The 20394-nt window shown below is 45.1% G+C and overlaps 1 protein-coding gene across 2 annotated transcripts in view; it reads right to left on the bottom strand.

Moving 5' to 3' along the window:
- EYA3 (EYA transcriptional coactivator and phosphatase 3) overlaps positions 1-18312 on the bottom strand; it is a 37547-nt gene extending 19235 nt beyond the window's left edge. For both annotated transcript variants that reach the window (XM_026044633.1, XM_026044632.1), the window contains exons 1-6: positions 18132-18312; positions 6380-6475; positions 2945-2988; positions 1908-1987; positions 1383-1449; positions 438-580 (exon numbers count right to left, since the gene is read on the bottom strand). In XM_026044633.1, the coding sequence (XP_025900418.1) occupies positions 438-580; positions 1383-1449; positions 1908-1987; positions 2945-2988; positions 6380-6412 (367 nt within the window). In that variant the 5' untranslated portion in view covers positions 6413-6475; positions 18132-18312. The remainder of the gene's footprint in view (positions 1-437; positions 581-1382; positions 1450-1907; positions 1988-2944; positions 2989-6379; positions 6476-18131) is intronic.
- Between the last annotated feature and the right edge of the window lie 2082 nt (positions 18313-20394).

Raw genomic sequence — 20394 nt, 5'->3', positions numbered from 1 at the left:
AACCTTGACATTTAAATTTAGATGCTAAATTAAGACACACTCCAAACATSTGCAAAAGCCAGAATAGCTAACAGAAGCCTTGTGTAACAGAGCAACCGAGGACAATTTTTATTGAGTTAAAACACGAGACGAGTCTTATTCCTACCCATCGTAAAGGAAAGGAAAAATAGCTTCAGCAGAGCTGCTAGAGGATGGGACTGTGTGTGATTTACCTTGCAGGGAAATGGCACAAACGCTGCTACAAAACAACGGAAGAAAATTAGGATCCCAAGCTAAGAAAGTCCTGGAAGCTTCATAGAGAGGAACCCAAATTACTGAATTCAATTTTCAATTGCCGAGTTCAATGCATCTGAAAATCTTGCTCAACATTTGCTTTTTAATGACACCTGAGATGGCAGCTGCAGGCACCAAGAAGTCTTTGAACAATTCCTTCTTACCGAAAGGAGGTAGTCCGTAGGTCTGGGTGGTTTGAGGGTAGATGGTGTAAGGTTGGGACTGCTGTAGCGTTTGGTACTGCGTCTGACCGGGATAGGGGCTCATCGTTTCCGACACAGGTACAGAAAGGATATGTGTATATGGCCTTATTTAAAAAAAAAAAAAATAAAACAAAAAAAGCTATTCACATTATGCAGCTTTCAAACTTGCAACCAGATGATATACAGGAAGATGGCTCGGGAAGGACGGAATGAAGTGCCACATGCTCTTGGTGTGATGCCTGCTTTTGCTTTCCAGTCTGCCATGCCCTTCATGTTTGGATGTGCTGCTTCTCCCACTGAAATCTGGGGAAAAGAGCAGGTCCTGGGGCTTCTTCTGGAGGACAGGACATCATCACTTCTTTCAGATTGTGAAGGCAGGGAGGAAGGGAGCACAGGAACTCCCCATTTTCACAGGCATGGGCGGTCGGTCTGTCTAACTCGTCACCAAATCCCCAGGCCAATGTAATTCTTTCAAATGTCAAAACTGCTGCAACAAACGGAGAGGTCACCCAGCASCAAACGCAGGGACTGTGACCTCCTGTACGGTGCAGCGGGAAAAATTACTAAGATCTCCAAACATTGTAAAGGCCAGGGAATCCTATATCCCCCTTGTATTCATTTATGTCCAGTTTGTTCATTTTACACATACTATGGACAAGATTTTGCAAGATGCTGTTCTGTTGGGAATCATATCCAAGGGTTCATGCGTCGCTGGCATCATAATATAACTCCCACTGAAGCCCAAGGTTAGTTCCCACGTGTCACAGTGCCCACACTGAGCACTGAGTTATTGCTGCCCTGCAGATATTAAAGTGTGATTTCCAGCATTACAGGAATACAGGAACATGCATAAAGATCCCTTCCAAGAGGTGAATTACAGATTTTAGAAAGAGCTGTTCAACTTACTTTGCAGAATACATTTGTGAGGTATAATCATTTGATGACCTTGGAATATAATCAGTGCATGTCATAACTGAAAAAAAAGTAGATTGTATAAGTATACACAAGAAGATTTCCAAAGAAAACAACAAATAATGACAATCAAATATCAGCATACATCATTCATTTTAAGATACTATATTTATAAAGACTTTTAAGTGCTACAACTATGTGATTTAAAGTATATTATCAGAAAATGCATGTTAAAATAGCACAAAAACAATGCTATCCTCATAACTGAGCAGTTAAATTTTTCCCCAATATTTTCCTTCATTTTGCAACAGTGAGCTTCTCTTTAGTAGCTGGTGTGATTGGCCTTGGCCTCCCCAAAGACAACACATCCCAGCAAATCTGCATCTTCAAGCTGACAGCTAGAGCAGCAAAGGATTATGAGGAGCTGATGGAACTTGTGCTTGGGCTTGCAAAGCAACCAGAGCAGTGGAAGAAACCAGAAAAGCGGGTGGGAGCAAACAGCCTGGGGGGGATACTTACTCTCACTCGACATGGGAAGGTTTGGAGCGAGGCTTGAAGATTCGGGTTTCTGATCGCTGACCTCTGTGCTGCTCACGTGGCTGAGGGGATAACGAGAGGCTACTCGTTAGCATTACAACATCTCACACATCTCTGTGCATCCTCACCCCAGGTTTTGGCCCTCCTAGCAGAGGCAGAACTCACTGGTAACAAGTCAGCTATGTCCTGGTGCCCTGCACCAGCCCAGACACCCTTCAGGTCCTCCCCGGGAAGAGCCACCGTTTCTGTGCTGACCGAGCACAGAAACCGCTCAGTTGCTTTTGCTGCGCTGAGGAGGGACCCAGCAAGCCCCACATATGGTGGCCAGGGTGGGCTACGAGCAGGCACTCCCCCTCTCAGCAGCAGTTAGTTACCACCCTGGCGCCTTCACCTCGTAAAACTGTGCTCTGGGCACCTGTGCTTCATTCTAATGGTCTCAACAACTATGGTCTCAACAACAATGATTCTATGATTCCATGCCACCCAGTTCAAAGACGTCCAAATTCTGTATGATTATTATAATGCACGGACGGGGAAGCTGCACCATGAACTTCTACAGGATCCCACCTGCCTGGGGTGCCCCCAGCTCCGTTAGAGTCAGGGTCATCTGATGATCCAGCCAGGATCATTTCACCTGTACGACTGATCTCAGCCCACACAGCCTAGAAGRGAAGCTTATAGCTCTAGCTTATAGACAGCTAACGACTGTCAAAGAAAAAAATCTTTCAACAGGAAATCTTTCTTCAGGAGTATATGTCCTATGTTATATTAAAAAATACAATYAAAAAGAGAATAAGCCCTTTCTTTATATATAATTCTCTGCAGCCCCTTTTGTAAGGCTTTACTATCAAAAGGACTGATTAATATTTTGTATTCMGAATTTAATCTCCAAATTACCAAAGAGGTTTGCTCAGTTTCTGCAAAAAATATGATCCCCAAGATTCTAAAAAGGGAAGCTTACCATCAAAACAGGACATACATAACTGTTGCACACTAAAATCCAATTCAGAATTACACACCTTAAGCTTTGTTCTCTGGATTCCTGCATCTTGGCTTTTTTCACCTGCAAATAAAATACAGTCAGAGACAAAACTGGAGACAATTGTCCTTGATATAATCTATGCACACAAATTTCAGGCTCCCATTAGCAGATAATTGCTGGTTACTACAGGGTTCCCATCAATGTGTAAATRCAGCAAGCTTTGCTTTGGACTCCAGAGTTAACCAGGTCCTTCAGATCCAAACAGGCCTTTCTTAATTAGAAGGCTGCTAGAGCTGGATGCATTAGCAAAACTGCCGTGGTTTTAAAATAAATAACAGATGCTGGGATATACAGCTTCAGAACTTTGATAAGGGCTGTTCTACGGAAACTGAATTCAAGAGCCATGAATTWTAAGAAAATCCTATTCTGCATGGAACAAATTCAACTGCTATAAACTTGGCTCCACGATCCTGCTCTATTTAACGTTTCTAAAGATAGGCACTTGAAGAGGCTTTTCTGTTCACATCAATACCAAATTAGCAGTTCTGATTTTAATTTCTAAACCCACTATAGTATTTATTGTATCCCTGTGTTTGGCCAGATGGCTCTGCTCCTGCAGAGTATTCCCACAGAAAAACATTGTCCTGAAYACAAATTCAGTTTCTTGCTTCCAGGCTACAAATACGACTTAAATCCCGGGCTGGAAGAAAGGATTCGTTATTGCACGCTGGAGCCTTTTGAGCAAGATATTCCTGTCATCTATTGTATTTTTCCACCCTTCCATCCATCCTTCCATCCCCTGCATCTTCCATGGAGTTCACAGCATCTCTTTAAATTGCACAGAAGTGACTCATATGCCAGAAAAAGCAGCATCAGACAGCTTCAAACCTCAGCTATTTCGAGGCAACAGAGCCAAAATTAATTTAGAGTTGGCAGACTGAATGCGAGTTTGCACAAGCAGCACGGGAAGCAGCGCAAGGCTGCCATTTCGAGTCAGGTATTCCCCAACCTTTGATGCCTTCAACTGGACAGCTTTTTTAACAGGGAAGACTGGACAMGAAAGCAGCTCAACTAAAACCAGCAAAGAAGCACAAGGAGGGGGCAATTTTATGAAAACTTTCACTGTGCTCAGAATGAAAAACAGGAAGAAAAGTACAGCTGTCCCCCAAACACCTCCTGATGGCCAGGATTTCAAAACAAATCCCTGCCCTATGCTCTAGATGTCCTCTCTCTGCCACCACCATGGCCACCGGCCACCACCCATTCCTTAAATGAGTTTTGCTTTAACTCAAGAGCAAATTTTAGAGAAATGTGAGTAAATATCAGGGAAGAACAACCTCCTTGAGAGAATTCACATCTAAGGTGACTGCCCCACAGGTGGAAGACTCTTGTTGCGCAGCAGAAGTGAAGTGACTGTTTAGAAAAACAGAAAACCACCACAACTTACCCCAAAAGGAACTGAAAGATGTGGCGAGGCAAATTTTAGCCTTAAGATCAGACATTATCTCACTAAACAAGAAGTTTGTGCTTCACTAGAGCGAAAAGTACTTTTAGTAACATACAGCTCTTCTCAATCTCATTATTTCATTATGAGGTTTTTTTTTTTGAATTAAAGTGGCACCTTCTATCTGATCCCTGCTCTCAATCCTGCATCTATTTCTATTTTCTAAGACTATGCTCTACTTGTAAACTTTTCCGTTCTAATTCACATCTGAAGAGAGAAAAAAAACAGTTAAAAATAGGGATAAAAATGAAATGTCTCTAAAGTTTCTTGTTACTGTATTGGGTAAATGAGAAATTTAGCATTCATTTAGAAATCATATGTTGTGCAAACATGGACCACAACAACATAAGAGAGTGACCTGGATTTTTTTTTCTCTCCTTTTTAGGYAAAAAATATTTAATAGAGAGACTGAAAAGTTCTGTAAAGAGTTCCCTCCTGGATTCAGTTATCAACAGTTTGCAATAAATGTTATTTTCTCAAAGTAATACACTAATTCTATTGCCATGATCAAAACAAGCAAAAAAATCATTTCAGGAAGAAAATCAAGTTTGTGTGATGCAGAACTACTAAGTAGAAATGATTTTGCAAAGCTGATTTATCTTCTCTATTCTCATTTGCAAAGTTAATTGGTTCCAAGAAAGGTCTCGTTCCAAAAAAAGACAATTCTTGTCATTCTCTCCTGCAAAAACGTCCAAGTATATTCAAAATATCACATCATTTAACAGTTGTAATAATAGTGTCTCATACTCTGCCTCAGAATCCCTCGATACCTGATTCTGAACAGCAAGCTGCAAGACAACCTTTGGCAGAATATTACAGAATAAGGGGCTTGTAGAGGATGTTTTCACTAACCAARAGAGTTCTGCCCTACCTTGCATCCTGAAGAACAAAGGTTTATAGAGACAGCAAGATTTCCTTTAAATCCCCCAAATACCTGCAGTTCAAATTCTACTTTTTTGCTGGTTAGTCCCACAGATGTAYGTGAGTCTTCACACACAAGACATAACTTGCATGTTGTGTAATGGTTTTTTTTTCAGTAATTTGAGATTTATCTTTGCAGTCATGAGTCATAAAAATGCATAAAAATGCATAAATGAAGTTAAAATGTACTGTCTACAAGAGCCTCCAAAGTTCTCCAGTGTGGACACTTCCAAATTTCTCTCAGCAGGCTACTGTTTTCATGTGCACTTAAAAATATCTCCAACAATGAGAATAAGCTTCATCCTCGGACTAATATAAGAATGTGTTATGCTCGCCTCGGGTTTAATTTGGAATATAATTATTAAGAACTTTGTGTTTGAGCTTCTTGCTTAAATACTTCACCGTGACAAATGTTTTAACTGYGTATCATAATGTATTAATGTTGTTCTCCAATCTTATGGGACATTAAATTTTACACTTAAATATAATTAATAGTTTATTCATCACTATATTCAAATATTTAAAATCTCCGGACAGCAATTTTAATATAAAACATACTTCTCTATTTGAATAGACTTCTAAATTAAGGAATTTAAAACCTGTTTTCCAGCAGTGGAGAAGATGTTATGAGATGTTATGCCCGAGATCACTGCATCTTTTAAAGACCCTGAGCACAAGAAGTAGAGAAGATTTTATGTGTTATAATAACCAATTTCCTGATCCTGTCTTAGAATGATTTTTGCTCAAAGACACTTGAATTTTTTTTTAAGAAAAATAAATCATTATTAAGCACGATTTTAAACGGAAACATAGAGTTTAAACATACCTACCTATTCCTCTTGCCACTATTATCCATACTATCACAGTAAATCAATTGTACATTTTCCTGAAAGCAAAACATTTCTTTATACTTGTCTATTTATTTAGCTAGAGACAAAAAAAAATACAAGTGTTATTTTCTAATATTAATGAAAATAACCAAGTGGAACTCGTGAGGTCTCCAGCTGGTTTTATGTGCTTGGTTTTAGTGTTTTTCAATGTACTCACTGGCTGCTCGGGCAAGTCTTGTGGCTCTTCCATGGGTGTTAGTGTGGTGATGCTGCAGTGATGTGAATGCGCGTGCTCCTCAGCAGTCTCCAAAGCCTGTCAAGAAAAGGTGTTCATAGCTTTATGTACCCCCGGCCAYACTTATCATTTAGGCTATCGGGGGACATTAATTGTTATGTATTCCACCCACCAGCTTTCTAAACTCGTGCTGCCCTCTCCCAAGGAACAGACGAAATTCATACATGGAAAGACTTCATAAACAAGGGATTTAGCTTTAAGCTTCAAGACATAAACAGACTTTTTTGCGCACATGGTACATTGCTCCATCATTTACTTGTGCCACACAAGCCACCGAAGCTAATGTATCCATCAAACACGTGCACAAAGATTTTAAAGGCACTTTAAACGATCAAGTCAGGTCTACTAGGTCAGTAAACAGAGTGATTCAGTCTAACCTGTTTTAATTTAGATCATTTATATAACAAAAAAGAAATCAGGACAAGGGTCTACACCTAAATGTATTTACAAGCAGTGCTGTTTATTGTCAAGTCTACAAAGCTTGCTTGTTCTTTTGATTGCACCTCTCAGAAAGAAAAATTTGAGGAATATTTCCTTCTAAAATAATAGTAAAAAAGCAAATAATTCAACTGCAATCAACACAGAGTTCCTATATACTGTATTAAATTGCTGCTAGAGCCCGGCAAAACCACAAGAAGGAAATTCTGCAGAAACTGCTTTGAGAACCTTCTTAATTTCTGGGGTCTGAGGAGCATCAGCATCACTTCCAGCACCACCTTCTCCAAGCTCCAGATGGGAGCATTGCTACGTGAAGGAACTCAAGCGAAGAGGGGCAAAGACCTGTGTGGATGGTAAGGAGCTGTCGGGAGAACCTGAAGAACAAAAGAGAGCGGACATAATGTGGAAGAAGGGCCAGGACACAGGGCAGGAATACGGGAATGTTGCCAGAGAATGCAAGGATGCAGCGAGGAAGGCCAACGCTTGTGTGGAATTAGAGTCAGCAAGAGATGTCAMGGACAACAGCAAAGAAGCAAARGCTTCTGCAAATACATGAGCAGCGACGGGAAGACTAGGGAAAAATGTGGGCCCGCTGCTGAATGGGGTGGGTGCGCCATAAACCACAGAGCCTGGACACAGCAGAGAACACCGGGAAAGAGGAAGACTTTCTGCTGCTTGAGGAGGATGGGGTTAGGGATCACTTAGGCAAACTGGCCACCCAAAAAAATCTATGGGCCTGGATGGGATGCATGCAAGAGTGCTGAGGGAAGTGTTAGGAGTTGTTGCTCAGCTGCTCTCCATCAWCTTCGAGAGGTCCTGGAGAGCAGGGGAGGTGCCGGAGGACTGGAAGAAACCGCCATCACTGCAGTCTTCCAAAAGGGCTAGAGGGAGTGGCCGGGCAACTACAGGCCAGTCAGCTTCACCTCTGTCCCTGGAAAGGTGATGGAGCAGCTCCTCCTAGAGAGCATCTCTAGGCATATGAAGGAGAAGCAAGTGATCAGGAGTAGTCGGCATGGTTTCACCAAGGGGAAGTTGTGTTTGAACAACCTGGTAGCCTTCTGTGATGGGATGACATGGGGAACGGAGGAGGGGAGAGCCATGAATGTTGTCTACCTTGACCTCAGTAAGGCTTTCAACACCATCTCCCATAACATGCTTGTGAGGAAGCTCCGGGAGTGTGGACTGGATGGGTGGACAGTGAGGTGGATCGAGAACTGACCAAACCTGGAGCACCTGGGGCAGCTCTGTGCTCCCCGGGACAAGAGGAACATGGAGCTTCTAGAGGGGCCAGCGCAGAGCAACAAGGATGAGGAAGGGACTGGAGCATCTGTTGTGTGAGGAGAGACTGAGCGAGYGGGGCCTGTTTAGCCTGGGGAAGGTTGAGAGGGGATCCTACCAATACCTAGAGGAGGATGTAAAGAGGAGGGGACCAAACTCTTCCCAGTGGTGGCCAGTGACAGGACAGGGGGCAACGGGTGTAAACTGAAAGTCAGGCAGTTCCCTCTCCATGTGAGGTGGAACTTGTTTGGGGTGAGGGTGCCCGAGCCCTGGCCCAGACTGCCCAGGGAGGCTCCTGCTCTGGAGATCTCCCAACCCACCTGGATGTGCCCGGGTGCCCTGTGCGCTGGGTATCCCTGCTGGAGCAGGGGTTGGACTGGGTGATCCCTAGAGGTCCCTTCCAACCGCAACCACTCTGTAATTCTGTGATTTCTACCACTCTACAGATAAAGGCATGAGTCCTCTGGGATTTCTACCTCCGTCTGACCAAAATAAAGWATAAGTCTTCCTCCAGCTGCTCTTCTCTTGTTCTCTTCTTTGAGAGCCAGCATATCAAAAAGGAAAATCCTTCAAACACACTCCATCTCCATCAGGTTGCATGCAGTGCTAGGTCTCTCCTCGCCCATTCAAACACTCAAGCACCTTCACATTACAAAGTTGTCCCCAAGATCAGTGGCAAGACCAGGTAACCAGTTGACTTTACAGCATCCTGAAAACCACAGCTACTTTTCTTCCTCTTGACGGACCTACTTATAACTCTTCGTCTCCATAGCCAGCCTGCTCCTAAAGCAAACAAGCTACATAGGGCCACACACCTTGGAGGCTGCAGTAATTTTCTGCTATCCTTGAAAACAGCAAGGATTCGCTTTCTCTTATCAGAGGGAAAAATAGAGGCTCTGTAAAGAGAGGGATCTGCTGTGCCCGACTGAAACGTTCTTCAGGGTTCAGCATCTTCCAAGGTTACCCCTCTCTATCTGGCTGCTTCCCACGACCATCTAAACTGCACATCGACAATTCACAGTATGTCTCAATTAACTCAATTTCTTTTAAAATGACCCAACAAGCAGTAAACGCAAGGCAGTATCCGCAGCAGGTGCCACTAGCATTCCAGTTTCTCCTCCAAGTCTTAACCATAGCTTTATTTTAAACACAAAAGCTTCTTTTTTACTTTTACAGAATAATCTAGAATAGTAAAGATCAAAGAGAAACTATGCCATTCAAAGGCTACGGATAGGAGGATCTGAAGAAGGCTCCAATTTTGACYCCAGCAAGTTCCATCCTTTGCTCTTGGACCTGCCTCAGACAAAAGCCAAAACTAAATTCTTCTACAAAAGATCTCAAATCAAAATTTTAAGTAGTTAGTAGTGCTGTTAAATGCTAAGTAGTAAAGTCCATTCCACATATTCTCTTATATTTTTTAGTAGCTCTTTCATTCATTACTGACTTCTCACAAATAGAACTAGAAAACCAGGAAGACTGTAAGATAYCTGCCCCCTGCTTATAAATTAAATTACACTTGCCAACAAAATCCTCCTTAGCAAACGAGTAGCGCATCTTCAAGCACCCAGAAGCAAAACCTGACCTTCCAAATGAATGACAGCAGAATAGGTATAACCTCTTGCCAGCATGAAGAGCAAAAAATTGACTTCCAGAGGCTTCACGCTTCCTTCTGGAGCTTACTCAGACTTTCAGAAACAGCAGGTTTGGCAGAGGACTTCTCGCAAAGATACAATTCTGCTTTCTACACCACGAATGAGCGAAGCTGCCACTGCTGATGGAGGAGCTCCTGCCTTGGCTGGACCTCCCGCTGCTCTTGCTCCCTTGACAGCCCTTCCAAAGTGTGTGGGCAAGCAGCTGTCTGGATCTGGGACTTATCTTGCTCTGGAGTGGGGAGGAATCCACCGAAAATCAACTTTTCCCAAGTTATTCCAACTGCCGCAGAGCCGCAGGCTCAGATGGAGCCAACAGGATGGAGAACAGGAAGGAACGAGACAGGGGGAGCGCAGGATCGCCTGCTCCAGCAACAGCCTCTCTAGCCCTCGTTTAACACATTTAACATCTACTCACTTTTCCCTTTCGCCAAAAGGAGAACACAAAAAAGCCACCGAGAGGCACACAGCACGCCTGCCTTTCAGTCCATGCCACCCAAGCCACCACCAACTGTCCTGCAGAGCAAACACGAGCCGTGGCTGGTGTCCCTCGAACCTCGCGCGGGCTCCTGCGGGGCGCGCCGGGAACAGCTCCAGCGCCGCTCCGGGGCGGCCCGAACAGAGCCGGCCACGCGCCGGGCTCGCTCGAGCGAGCGCAGCCCTTCACGTGAGGAGGACAGAGGGCACGCTGCTCCGCTGCGCTTCCCCAAGCCGCCTAATCCCGGCGGGCCGGGCTCCGCACACGTGCGCGCGGGACGCGCTCCTCCTGGATCCTGCCCTTCCCGGGGCTCCTCCCCGCGTCATCTCCCTCAGCACAGCGCTCTCCCAGAGCTCAAATGTCAAAAAACATTACAAAACGAAGGGAAACAACGGTGAGCTTCTGCACTGCCTCCCAACTGCCCAGGTGACAGATATTTGTAAACGTCGGTACAAATCAAGGCACCGGAGCTATCGATAAGCTTAATCTTACCGCATCTATCCCATTTTAAGCCCACAAGCAACCATGCCGTAAATGGGATATACATCCTAGAAAAGGGGATCCGAGAGACCCGTGGCTCCCCTCGCGGCCCTCCTCGCTGCCCTGTTCCCAGATGCGAATGGAGCGGCGAACCGGAGCCACCTTCGCTCCTCCCTCCCAAAACCGTGGCGCCTCGAGGCTTGGGCACCCCAACAGGGCACATTGGAGCGGTTAGGAGYCCTACGGACAGCAGCGGGAAGGACAGGGGTTCGTTGGTCACTGTATAATTTGAGGCGAGTCTGAAGGGTAGATCCCGACAGTCAGGAGAACCTCAACRGGCCACTGAGGTAATTAATGGGAAAAACCTGTAAAACACATTACTAAATGTGAGAAAAGCCATCAAAAGGGTTGCTTTGAGGGGAGAAAAGAAAGCTTGAGAAAAACTAGAGATTAGAGCTTTAAAAAGAGAGAATTGCTGCACTTTTTCCCTTTATGCCTTTTGTTGTTTTCCTGTGGAACTGTCCTCAGGAAGTGACTTAATAAAACCATCAGTTTTCTCCTTCTGCTAAATAATTTACCTTGTAATATCAAAGAACCCGAATACAGCATCACCGATATTTTAATCTAGACTTGTTCTGAATAGTTTAATTCCTAGTTTAATTCCAACCTACTCAAAAGCAATGTAAAATAACAGGAAGGTGTGGACACATCTTTCTATTTTGCTTGCTCAACWTTTTGGAAAACATTACGCTAAATTTCAAAACCAAAGGCACCACAGCAGACGAACTGGCTGCTGAAGCTCTGGTATCGTTGTCGGCTTTCCCTTCCACACAACAACTACGACAGCATTTCCCATATTAAAACCCTCGGAATATTATGCTCCGTTCTGAAAACACTAAAATGTCAAGTCTAGCTCAATGGGGCGCTTTAAAACTACACATTAGGGATATCGTTCCTGAAAGCTCCCTGCTGTTAGCATCCGGGTAGACTGCTCTGCACTTTTATTCTGTTTAAGCCCATCTGCCTTGGCTTTGGATATAAAATTTCAGCTGATGCAAATAATTGAAATCAAGAATACTGGGATAAAAACAACAGGTAGTAATTATACTGATTAGAGAAGGAAAAAAAAAGCCACACACACTGTTTGCATATGGTTCTTATATTATTTTAAAATAACCACTGTTCCCCTTGAAACAACCTTGAGTTCGTTTAGCGTAATTAAAGCCACTAAACAAAAAGGGGCTGGTTAGAGTATGCCTTCAAACCTGATCCATACMGTTTTTCAATTCTTTATAGCCTCAAGAGCTTCCAAAAGCAGCAACACAAAGGAAGCAGAACCCAAAGGGCTCTATTTTCCAGCAGAGCCCTGGACGCCTGTCTGTCCCATGCTGCTGCATCTTGCACACACAAATAGCACAGCTACAGCCTCCTTGCACAGCAGTATGCCACCACAACAGCCACGGTGTGCAGGGCCCTAAAAGGGACAAAACAAGGGGCAGTTCTTTAAAATTAGGTCCAATCACGCTTCTTGAGCTCCTGTTGCAAACGCCGACGATAAGGGGGAAAAAATTACTTGGGATTAAGCGAAAATTGTCAACAGATTTACATCTAAATTCACTTAATAAACCCAAAAGACATCACTGCCTTTCAGTCTTTTGCCTTTTTTTTCCTTTAGATATACACTTTTCTTTTGTATATATTAACTGCTGAAAATATATATATTGGTGTTTCAAATGAAACCTTGGCAAATTATTCAGGTCAGAAACCCACTGCATCCCTCAGTGAGTTAGAAGCACGTTATTAACTGGTTAAATTTATACATAAGGGTCAGCTGCAGGACCTCTTCTATCAAACACATACCAGAACCAGAATCATGTAAACACAGGCAATAAAAATCRCTTCAGGATTTCCTGTTTTGGGTTTTCTAAAACTGATTTGCAGTTGTTCGCTATCCTGAATCTTCAGGCAAAACCTGCTGTAAGATAAGCTCTATCCCCTGCATGTGGTGATCTGTGATCCGACCTGGGGGCAGGCACATGGATAACACCTTTCTGTGCCAGAGAAAAATACCTTTACAATCTGTATTTGCCCCTAGGCCAGCTTTCCGTGTGCAGCTCTGCTCCTACCGTACCCGGTGAGCGACGGAAACTGTTTCAAATCGGCATTTGGGACTGCCCGAGTGACTTGCTATAGGCACCAAGGAGGCGAATCCCGACCTCTCCGCACGGCTCCGGGGTTTCTTACGAGGACGGGACAAGAGCCATCCCTTAGCACAGCTTGGCACCGTCTCCCGTGCCAGTTTTAAGTAGYTCCAGTAAAGATGACAGGAAAGGACAGCCCGGTTCCTCGTTGGGCCTGCACAATAAAACGCTGCCCTGGTGCAGATGGCAGGAACTGGGCGATGCCGAGTGCTGAGCTTCACTTTTCCCTTCCTTGAGGCACAAGCAGAGAGCAGGAGCCCTTCACAAGCACGGAGCATCGTGACAACACAACTGAAGGAAGCGGGCACAGAGAAGGCCAGACCTGTAAAATGTTTGTCCGTTAAACCTGAATAAAAGCTTAAAAGCAAAAAAGGAAAGGAAGGGAAAGGGAGCTGCATTTCCCAACAAGCTCGTGCAACTGCCGTGGTGTGCAAAGAAGGGCCGGGCAGAGCAGAGACCTGGTCTTTCCTTCTGCACCGAGGAAGGAAGCACTGGATACTGTGGAGGTCACCGTTAATTTATGGTGGTCACCGTGGCGGTCACAGGTTAATTTACGACTTAATTACGGTTAATTACAAACGCCCCATGTTCTGTACCCAACTAGCTTTGCGTGACCAGCTCACTTCTGCTTTAAATACCCCAGTGCTACATGCAGTATTTTGCCGTTTGAAATACAAATGAAAATATAAACAAGCAAGCAGGCAAAAGCAGGCAAGCTCGTTAACTTCAAAATCCCATAGCCCAAATCACACTGTTCCCAACACCATCGGTAATCAGCTGTGCGGACAAAAGCCTCGCTCTCCAAAGCGATTTGGAAAAACGCCCTCCAAGCAAAATCCATCTTCTAAGCCCACTCTGCAGCACCTCAAGGTTTGTTTTGCTCAATCCATCCCCTTTGAAAATATGCTTTCCTAATAGTTTCCTTTATATTTTCAACAACAACTAGCATCATTAAATACAATCACAATCTTTTACACACACACACACACACACACAAACATATATATGATAGCAGTGCTACACCTCAGCCCGACAATTCTGCATCTTCACCAATCCATCAGATCTCAGAGCAAAGATTTATCCTTTGCAACTCTTGGCTCTTTCCTGTCACTCTCCCCACACACGGATTCACCTGCACAGCAAATACATGAATATCGTGAAGAGGAGGCAGCTTCGATCTTTGTGGCAGCATCTGCTCATCCTCCCCTCAATGCCACTTCCCTCTTTCCTTTTTTAAACCCGGGAAGAGGCCCAATCCAAGCACTGCAGCAGTTTGTTCACCCTACTGTTGCCAATACGAGCAGCCACGACGAGCACATGAAAATCAACCAGGAGGACTGAAGACTCTTCCATTTATTATATATAAAATCATCAGAATTTTCTCTTAAAAACCACCACAAACTTGAAAATATCTCGTGGCTTGCATATGCTTGCTGAATTGCAGGCAAACAGACTGCAAACTGAAAACTAGATTCGTCTTAAGAGCTTTTTAAAAACAAGTTTTCAAACAATAGACCACATTACCTTTATTTTTAGGCATCACCTCCTACCTATTAAAACAGACCAGCAAATTTCCTGATCATCTAATCACAAATGACCAAAAATTTTAATCCAGCTTGATTAGTAAGAGAACAAACCTGCATCACATTAATCAYGAAAAAAGGAAATATCTACATCACACACGTCCCAATTTTATTTTCAATAGGAGACTTGGAAACACGCAGCTATCCCTGCAAGCTACCAGGAAATCAATGTCCATAGTTCTACCAAAGGGGAAACTACTGCAGTACTCAACTTACACTACAATCGTATCCCAAAGGTTGTAACCATGGCAAATTTAGTTATTTCCCCTGTTCTTTTGCATTCGAGGCAGCCAGATTGCATTTATCACTGCAATCAGTTTGGACGACATCTGCAGCTATTTGTGTCTTAGCAACAAGAGTTGCTAGAGCAACCTGTTCAAAAAGAAAAGAAATGAATAAAAGTACTGGATGTTGCAGATTTTTTTACCAAAATATTCTCCAAAACAAAATAAAACAACATAAAGCAGTTTAGGCTGATCGGTTTTACACCAATTTCCAACTAGCTTACGTATCTTTTCCAAATTGGGGAGGCCCAGAGCAAGCCCCAGCCTCCCGGCTTTTCTTCGCAGGGCAGTTCATTCATTCCATGGCATCACTGGTGAATAAAGCCTCTCGAGCGCCTCAAGCCCGGCTTTATCCACCGCTCTCGAGGGCGTTACGCTACTGCAGCCTCAGGAGTGACCACTAAGCGCTGTCCTTTCCTCTCGGGGCTTCTTAACCAAGTTAGAGGACTCTAAGCCAGTCACTGCGAGGCCACTCTACCTCGTCCCTGGAAGGTCACGCCAACCAAGGCAGGTCCCTGATGACTGCAGAAAAGGCAAACATCACCTTCAAAACAGGCAGGAAGGGAAACACGGGCCAAACTTGCCTCAGCTGCTGGAAAGAGCACGGAGCAACCATTTTCAGGCTTTGGAAGGACAATGAAAAAGTGATTGGGAACAGGCAGCATGGATTCACCAAGCTCAACTGGTGCCTCACCAACCTGATGGCCTTCTCAGATGAAATGGTTAGCTCTGCAGATGGGAAGAGGCTTTGATTTTAATACGGCCTTTGATGAAGAAACCCCCAGTGTCCTTGCAAACTTGGACAGACAACAGAGCAGATGGAAAAAACTTGCTGGACTGGCTACAAGTCGACAAATTCACTAGCAACTGGTTGCAAATATTACCCTACGGGAGCTGATCCTGGAGAAAGTATTAGCATCCTCATCAAGGACTCGAGTGAGGTTTAAAAATTCACCTTCCTCAAGTTTGTAGATAATACCAGACTGGGGGTACAGGCAGGATTGCTTACTCAGATGGACTGTGCTAAGACAGAAAAAAAACCATATATGCTGGAAGAAACCTCAGTGAAGTTCAACAGCGACAAGTGCTAAATCCCAGAATGGAAAAAAATCAAGCAACAGAAAAGGTTGGAAAGCAGCTGGCTAGATCACAGCCCTGTGGAAAGAACCTAGAGGTCCTGGTGCATAGAGTTGAACAGGAGTTAGCTGTGAGTCTCTGCAGCAATGAAAAATAGTCTCATACGGGGCTACATCACCATGGGCAGAGCCAGCAGACTAATTATTTCCCCGTTATGTAGCTTCTCTAGGAGCACATGTGCACTCCAGCATCCAGCTTTGGCTTCCCCAGTGCAGGACAGAACCACACACAACAGAGTGCAGGGGAGGAAGAGTACGATGACCAGGGAGTCCACGTGATGCACAAAAAGATGCTGAGTAAACCGGGCTTAGGCTGCGGAAGAGTTGCTCAAGGGGTAAGACTCTTAACAGACGTCTTCCACTGCTAAAGGTCATAGCAAACACACAGCCAGACCCCACTGGGAAAGACCCTGACCAAGGTACTCCAGTTGTCACCGTAGCCCTCCTGTAGGCAGGGAACTGCAGAAGTGCTAAAACTTGCTGAAAACTTCCTGTCTTTTACCAGCTTCCCACTGATACTTCCAAACCCATGGAAATCCACCTCCTTCTTCAACTGTATCTCTGTAAAATCTATGCCATCCCTTGGGTTCCCTCCACCCACATCTGCATGGAACACCACTGGATTAGCAACGTGGCCTTTCCCTGTATGGAAGCCACACTGCTTTCCAACAGACTCTCTTTCCTGTGCTCCCTTATTGTTTCTTTAAAATGTCTTGTCCCTTGAATGCTGCTGGAACTCAGGGACGAGTGTTGTCCTCAGGACACCCTCTCAAGCCCCTTTTGTAGATGAGAATTATCCTGAAAATCTGTTAGCTCTCGGGCACAACAGCTGCTATATGGCACTGACCCACCAGGTGCCATTCTTCTGGGGTAATTAATTAAACCCAAGCTCGCTCCTCTGACCCATCTGACCAAGCTCCATCTGTCCCCMTGGGTCTGCTGCTTCCATCTACCAGCTTCCATCTAACTGTACTGTGGTTACTCTTACAGTTGTCCCACTAATAGCTCCAAGGAGGTCCCATGCACCATCAATTTGGAACAGCATCTCTTCTTGTAGGCTTAAACTTGGCTCATCTAGGAAGATGTGACTTAGGGTGCTTCAAAAAGAGCTCCTTCTACTTCTCTTCCGAATGAGACATGAAACTGGTCTCTGTTGAGAAAGCTGAAATTTCCCATCATTAATATCCTGAAATTGCAGCTTCTGTGATCTCCCTGAACAGTTCCTGATCTGTCACCATCGTGAGCTGGCTGGTGGCAGTTGGCCTTATCAGTATATTTAAGGTATGAGATTTCCATCSCTGTAGACCTGATCTTGCTTCTCTCTCCTTGTTGCCCTTTCTACGGGGCACTCTACAGAAAKCACCTCTGCCTCCTGCATCCTTCCAAAGCTTTGGTCAAATGCAAAAAGAAGGCAACTTCAGTAACCCTGCATAGAGGCAGAGCTATTAGTGAATCCCTGGGGTCATGCACAAATAGCAGTAACAGGCAGAATCTGTCTCCAAATCCACACTGGACTCATGCTACCTACTCCAAGAAACCACTGGAAAACCCTGCAGGAGCAAGAAGACCTTCACCACAAAACGGGAAAGCTCCGAACTTCCTCAAACAACACTTGTTCACTTGTGTTGATATAGGGCACGATCCACACAGGTCTCAGCCAGACTATCTCACCCATTTCAAAGAGCAACACATGAGTCTGGAGTTGACAGACTCAAGCTCTGGGGTTTTCTCTTAAAACTGAAAACCTGTAACTCAGGAAATGCTTTAACCAGGTAATAAAAGAAAAATTAAAAAGAAAAAAAAAAAGTATGACAAAGAACAGCGGGAGAGTTTAGGGTTCATAAAACTGCAGCTTCAGGAAGAGACTCAACCCTGTTTACCTCTTCCCGCAGTGTTTTTTCCCTGCTTTGCATGCACGTGCATTTCTCTGACCAATGCTAAAAATGAACAAATGAATACACAAATTAATCCCCAATTACACATGTCCTTCACACTAGCATTCACACACACACACACACACACACACACACACACACAAGGTTAGTTTAGCTGACTTAGAGACGACAAAAAGCTAATTAACAACTTGGTACTGTTCTTTTTTTCCTCAGCATAAATGTAAATACATTAGGTCCTGGGGAGCTACTAACCAGATTAACTCAGAGACAGCCACTAACTACTCGCATCTGATTTCAAAATGCACAGGGTAATGGTCTCATTGGCTTAGAGGAACTTTTTGTTTCACCCAGATCAGGCAAGTTGAGGGTCCAAAAAGGCCACCCTAGCAGCATTCTTGGAATGACGGAGCAACGACTGGAAAGAGAGGAAAAAAATAAAGRTAAAATAGAAAGAAGAATAAAGCATTTTGTGCCTTTTGCATAGCTTTCTAAAATATGAGCAATACTAAAGAAACAATCAAAAAACGTATTCCATTAACTTCTAGTTTCCTTCTATCTTCAAGAAAGGCCAGCAACTCTCCCTGTACACAGAAACCTCAGGGTTGATGGAAAATATGGATGTATGGAACAATCAAGGCAGACTCCTGAAATTTCAAGAGCTCAAGAAGTCATTAATTATATATACATACATATATATATATACACACAAAGTTATCTTTTTTGCAGGTGATACTGCTTCCGAATGTGTACTTTCCTCGCCTGTTCATCTTAATCATGTTTAATTAATGAGGCATTTATTCAGCTCTCAAGTAAAGTAACATAGCCCGTGACAAAGAGAGGCAAATCTCGGTATCTGTCACAGTACAGACAACAGCGTCAGACTATTGTGCAAAATCTTCGAAATGGTGTTACACACAATATCCAAAGAAACATGAATCATCGGCCTCTGGTTAAAGCTGCACGTTGCGCTACGTTCCAGCTGGCGGCTCTCAGACAGGAGCCCTGTGGATACTCCTGTTCGGTATCCGCAAAACTCCCAGGGAAGCTGCAGGAACGCGGGAGCTCTTCCCGAAAGAGGGCACAAGTTCAGCACTCCGAGAGCAGCCTCGTCTTGCACAGAGCTGGCAAACCCTTAAGTTGGCTCTCATATGAGATGAGTCACCACCCTTAGTACCCACGGCTGACTTAAGGGATGGAAAAGGATCCCCATCAGCTTCCTTGCAGCACTACGCTATTTTTCTAAACAGTCAGCTTGTATTCTAGTGAAAGAGCCTAGCGCAGGGACCGACTGGTGACAAACTGGAAAGATGAGGCAGAAGTGACCTGCACGACACAGCTCCAGGTGGCACCACACACCGAAGAGCCTGCGTTTCCCCTCCGCCACCCTAAAAGTGATTTAAAGGTGATTTTTTTTCTTTAAGGTGATTTAGGTGATCCCTAAGGAGGGAACCTGGCTGTTGGTTACCAGCAGTGCTCCCCTCACTGATGCTCCCGMTCTGCTCCTCGAGGAAAGGAAGGATCTGCAGGTGCCTCCACAGGGGCCGGCGCAGCAGGAAGCCTCCCACGAACCATCCTTTAGCTGCTGCTGCACAGGGGCCACCAGAGAGCCCTCCTGAGCACCCGCCTGCTTTGCTGCCCTTTGCAAAATTAAAGGAAGGAAARCAAGAGAAATGGAACTGAGAATAAGTTAGTGATGGGGCAAAGGAAACCTGAGAGAAGACCTTCCTTGCCTTGGTTTTTAGGACTGGCCAGTGTCCACCACTGGACACACACCACGTGGAAACACTCGTGGGCTGCTACAGAGAGCGTTGCCTCAAGGTGGGCTGTGTCTGACAGCGCCCCGAGGAAAACCACGCAAAAACATCATTAAATCCCACCAAGATTCCTTGCAGGCCCTCAGTTTCTGAGGCCTCCATCCCCACACCACCTTTTTCAGGATTCAGCAGAGGCAGAAATGGGGTCTGCAGGTTACCAAGGACGTAAGTATGGGCCGTGGCTAAGCCTTGCAGATGGAAGTTGCARCAAATATCCCCTTTGAGGATGGAAAAGCGGGAAAGCAGGAGCACAGAGCAAAGAAAAGCCCCCTTTCCGACAAGTACGAACACAGGCACCGAACGGCTCGTGTGTGCGGGGAGCTGCTGCGGGCCCTCAGCGCCGCGTTACGGGGCTCAGGCCACAGCGCGCGSCCCGGCAGGGCCTCCCTCCACCGACACGCCTCGTGTCCGGCCCTCGCTCTGGAGCCAAGGCCAGCTCGGTGCAGCCCGAGCCCACGCAGCTCCTCGGTGCGCACCGGGCGCAGCCTCCAGACGCCTCCGGAGCGGAGGAGGCCGCCGTCACCGCGGCCCGGTGCCCCCTCACTTCGGAAGGGAACGGGGAGCAAGGCCCCTCACTAGAGCCACTTCGCGAGGCACCAGAATTACACTAGAATTACAGCGCAATTCATCCAAGCGGGAAGCAGAACAGGCGGAGTGACTAGGACAGCGGCACACACGAGCCAGGCGCTGAGCGGCCGGTA

Source organism: Nothoprocta perdicaria, unplaced genomic scaffold (assembly GCF_003342845.1).
Source record: "Nothoprocta perdicaria isolate Ctin4 unplaced genomic scaffold, notPer1 scaffold_375, whole genome shotgun sequence".
Classification (NCBI taxonomy): Eukaryota; Metazoa; Chordata; class Aves; order Tinamiformes; family Tinamidae; genus Nothoprocta; species Nothoprocta perdicaria.
Note: the sequence above shows the minus strand (reverse complement) of the source record. Positions and strands in the feature narration are given on the sequence as shown.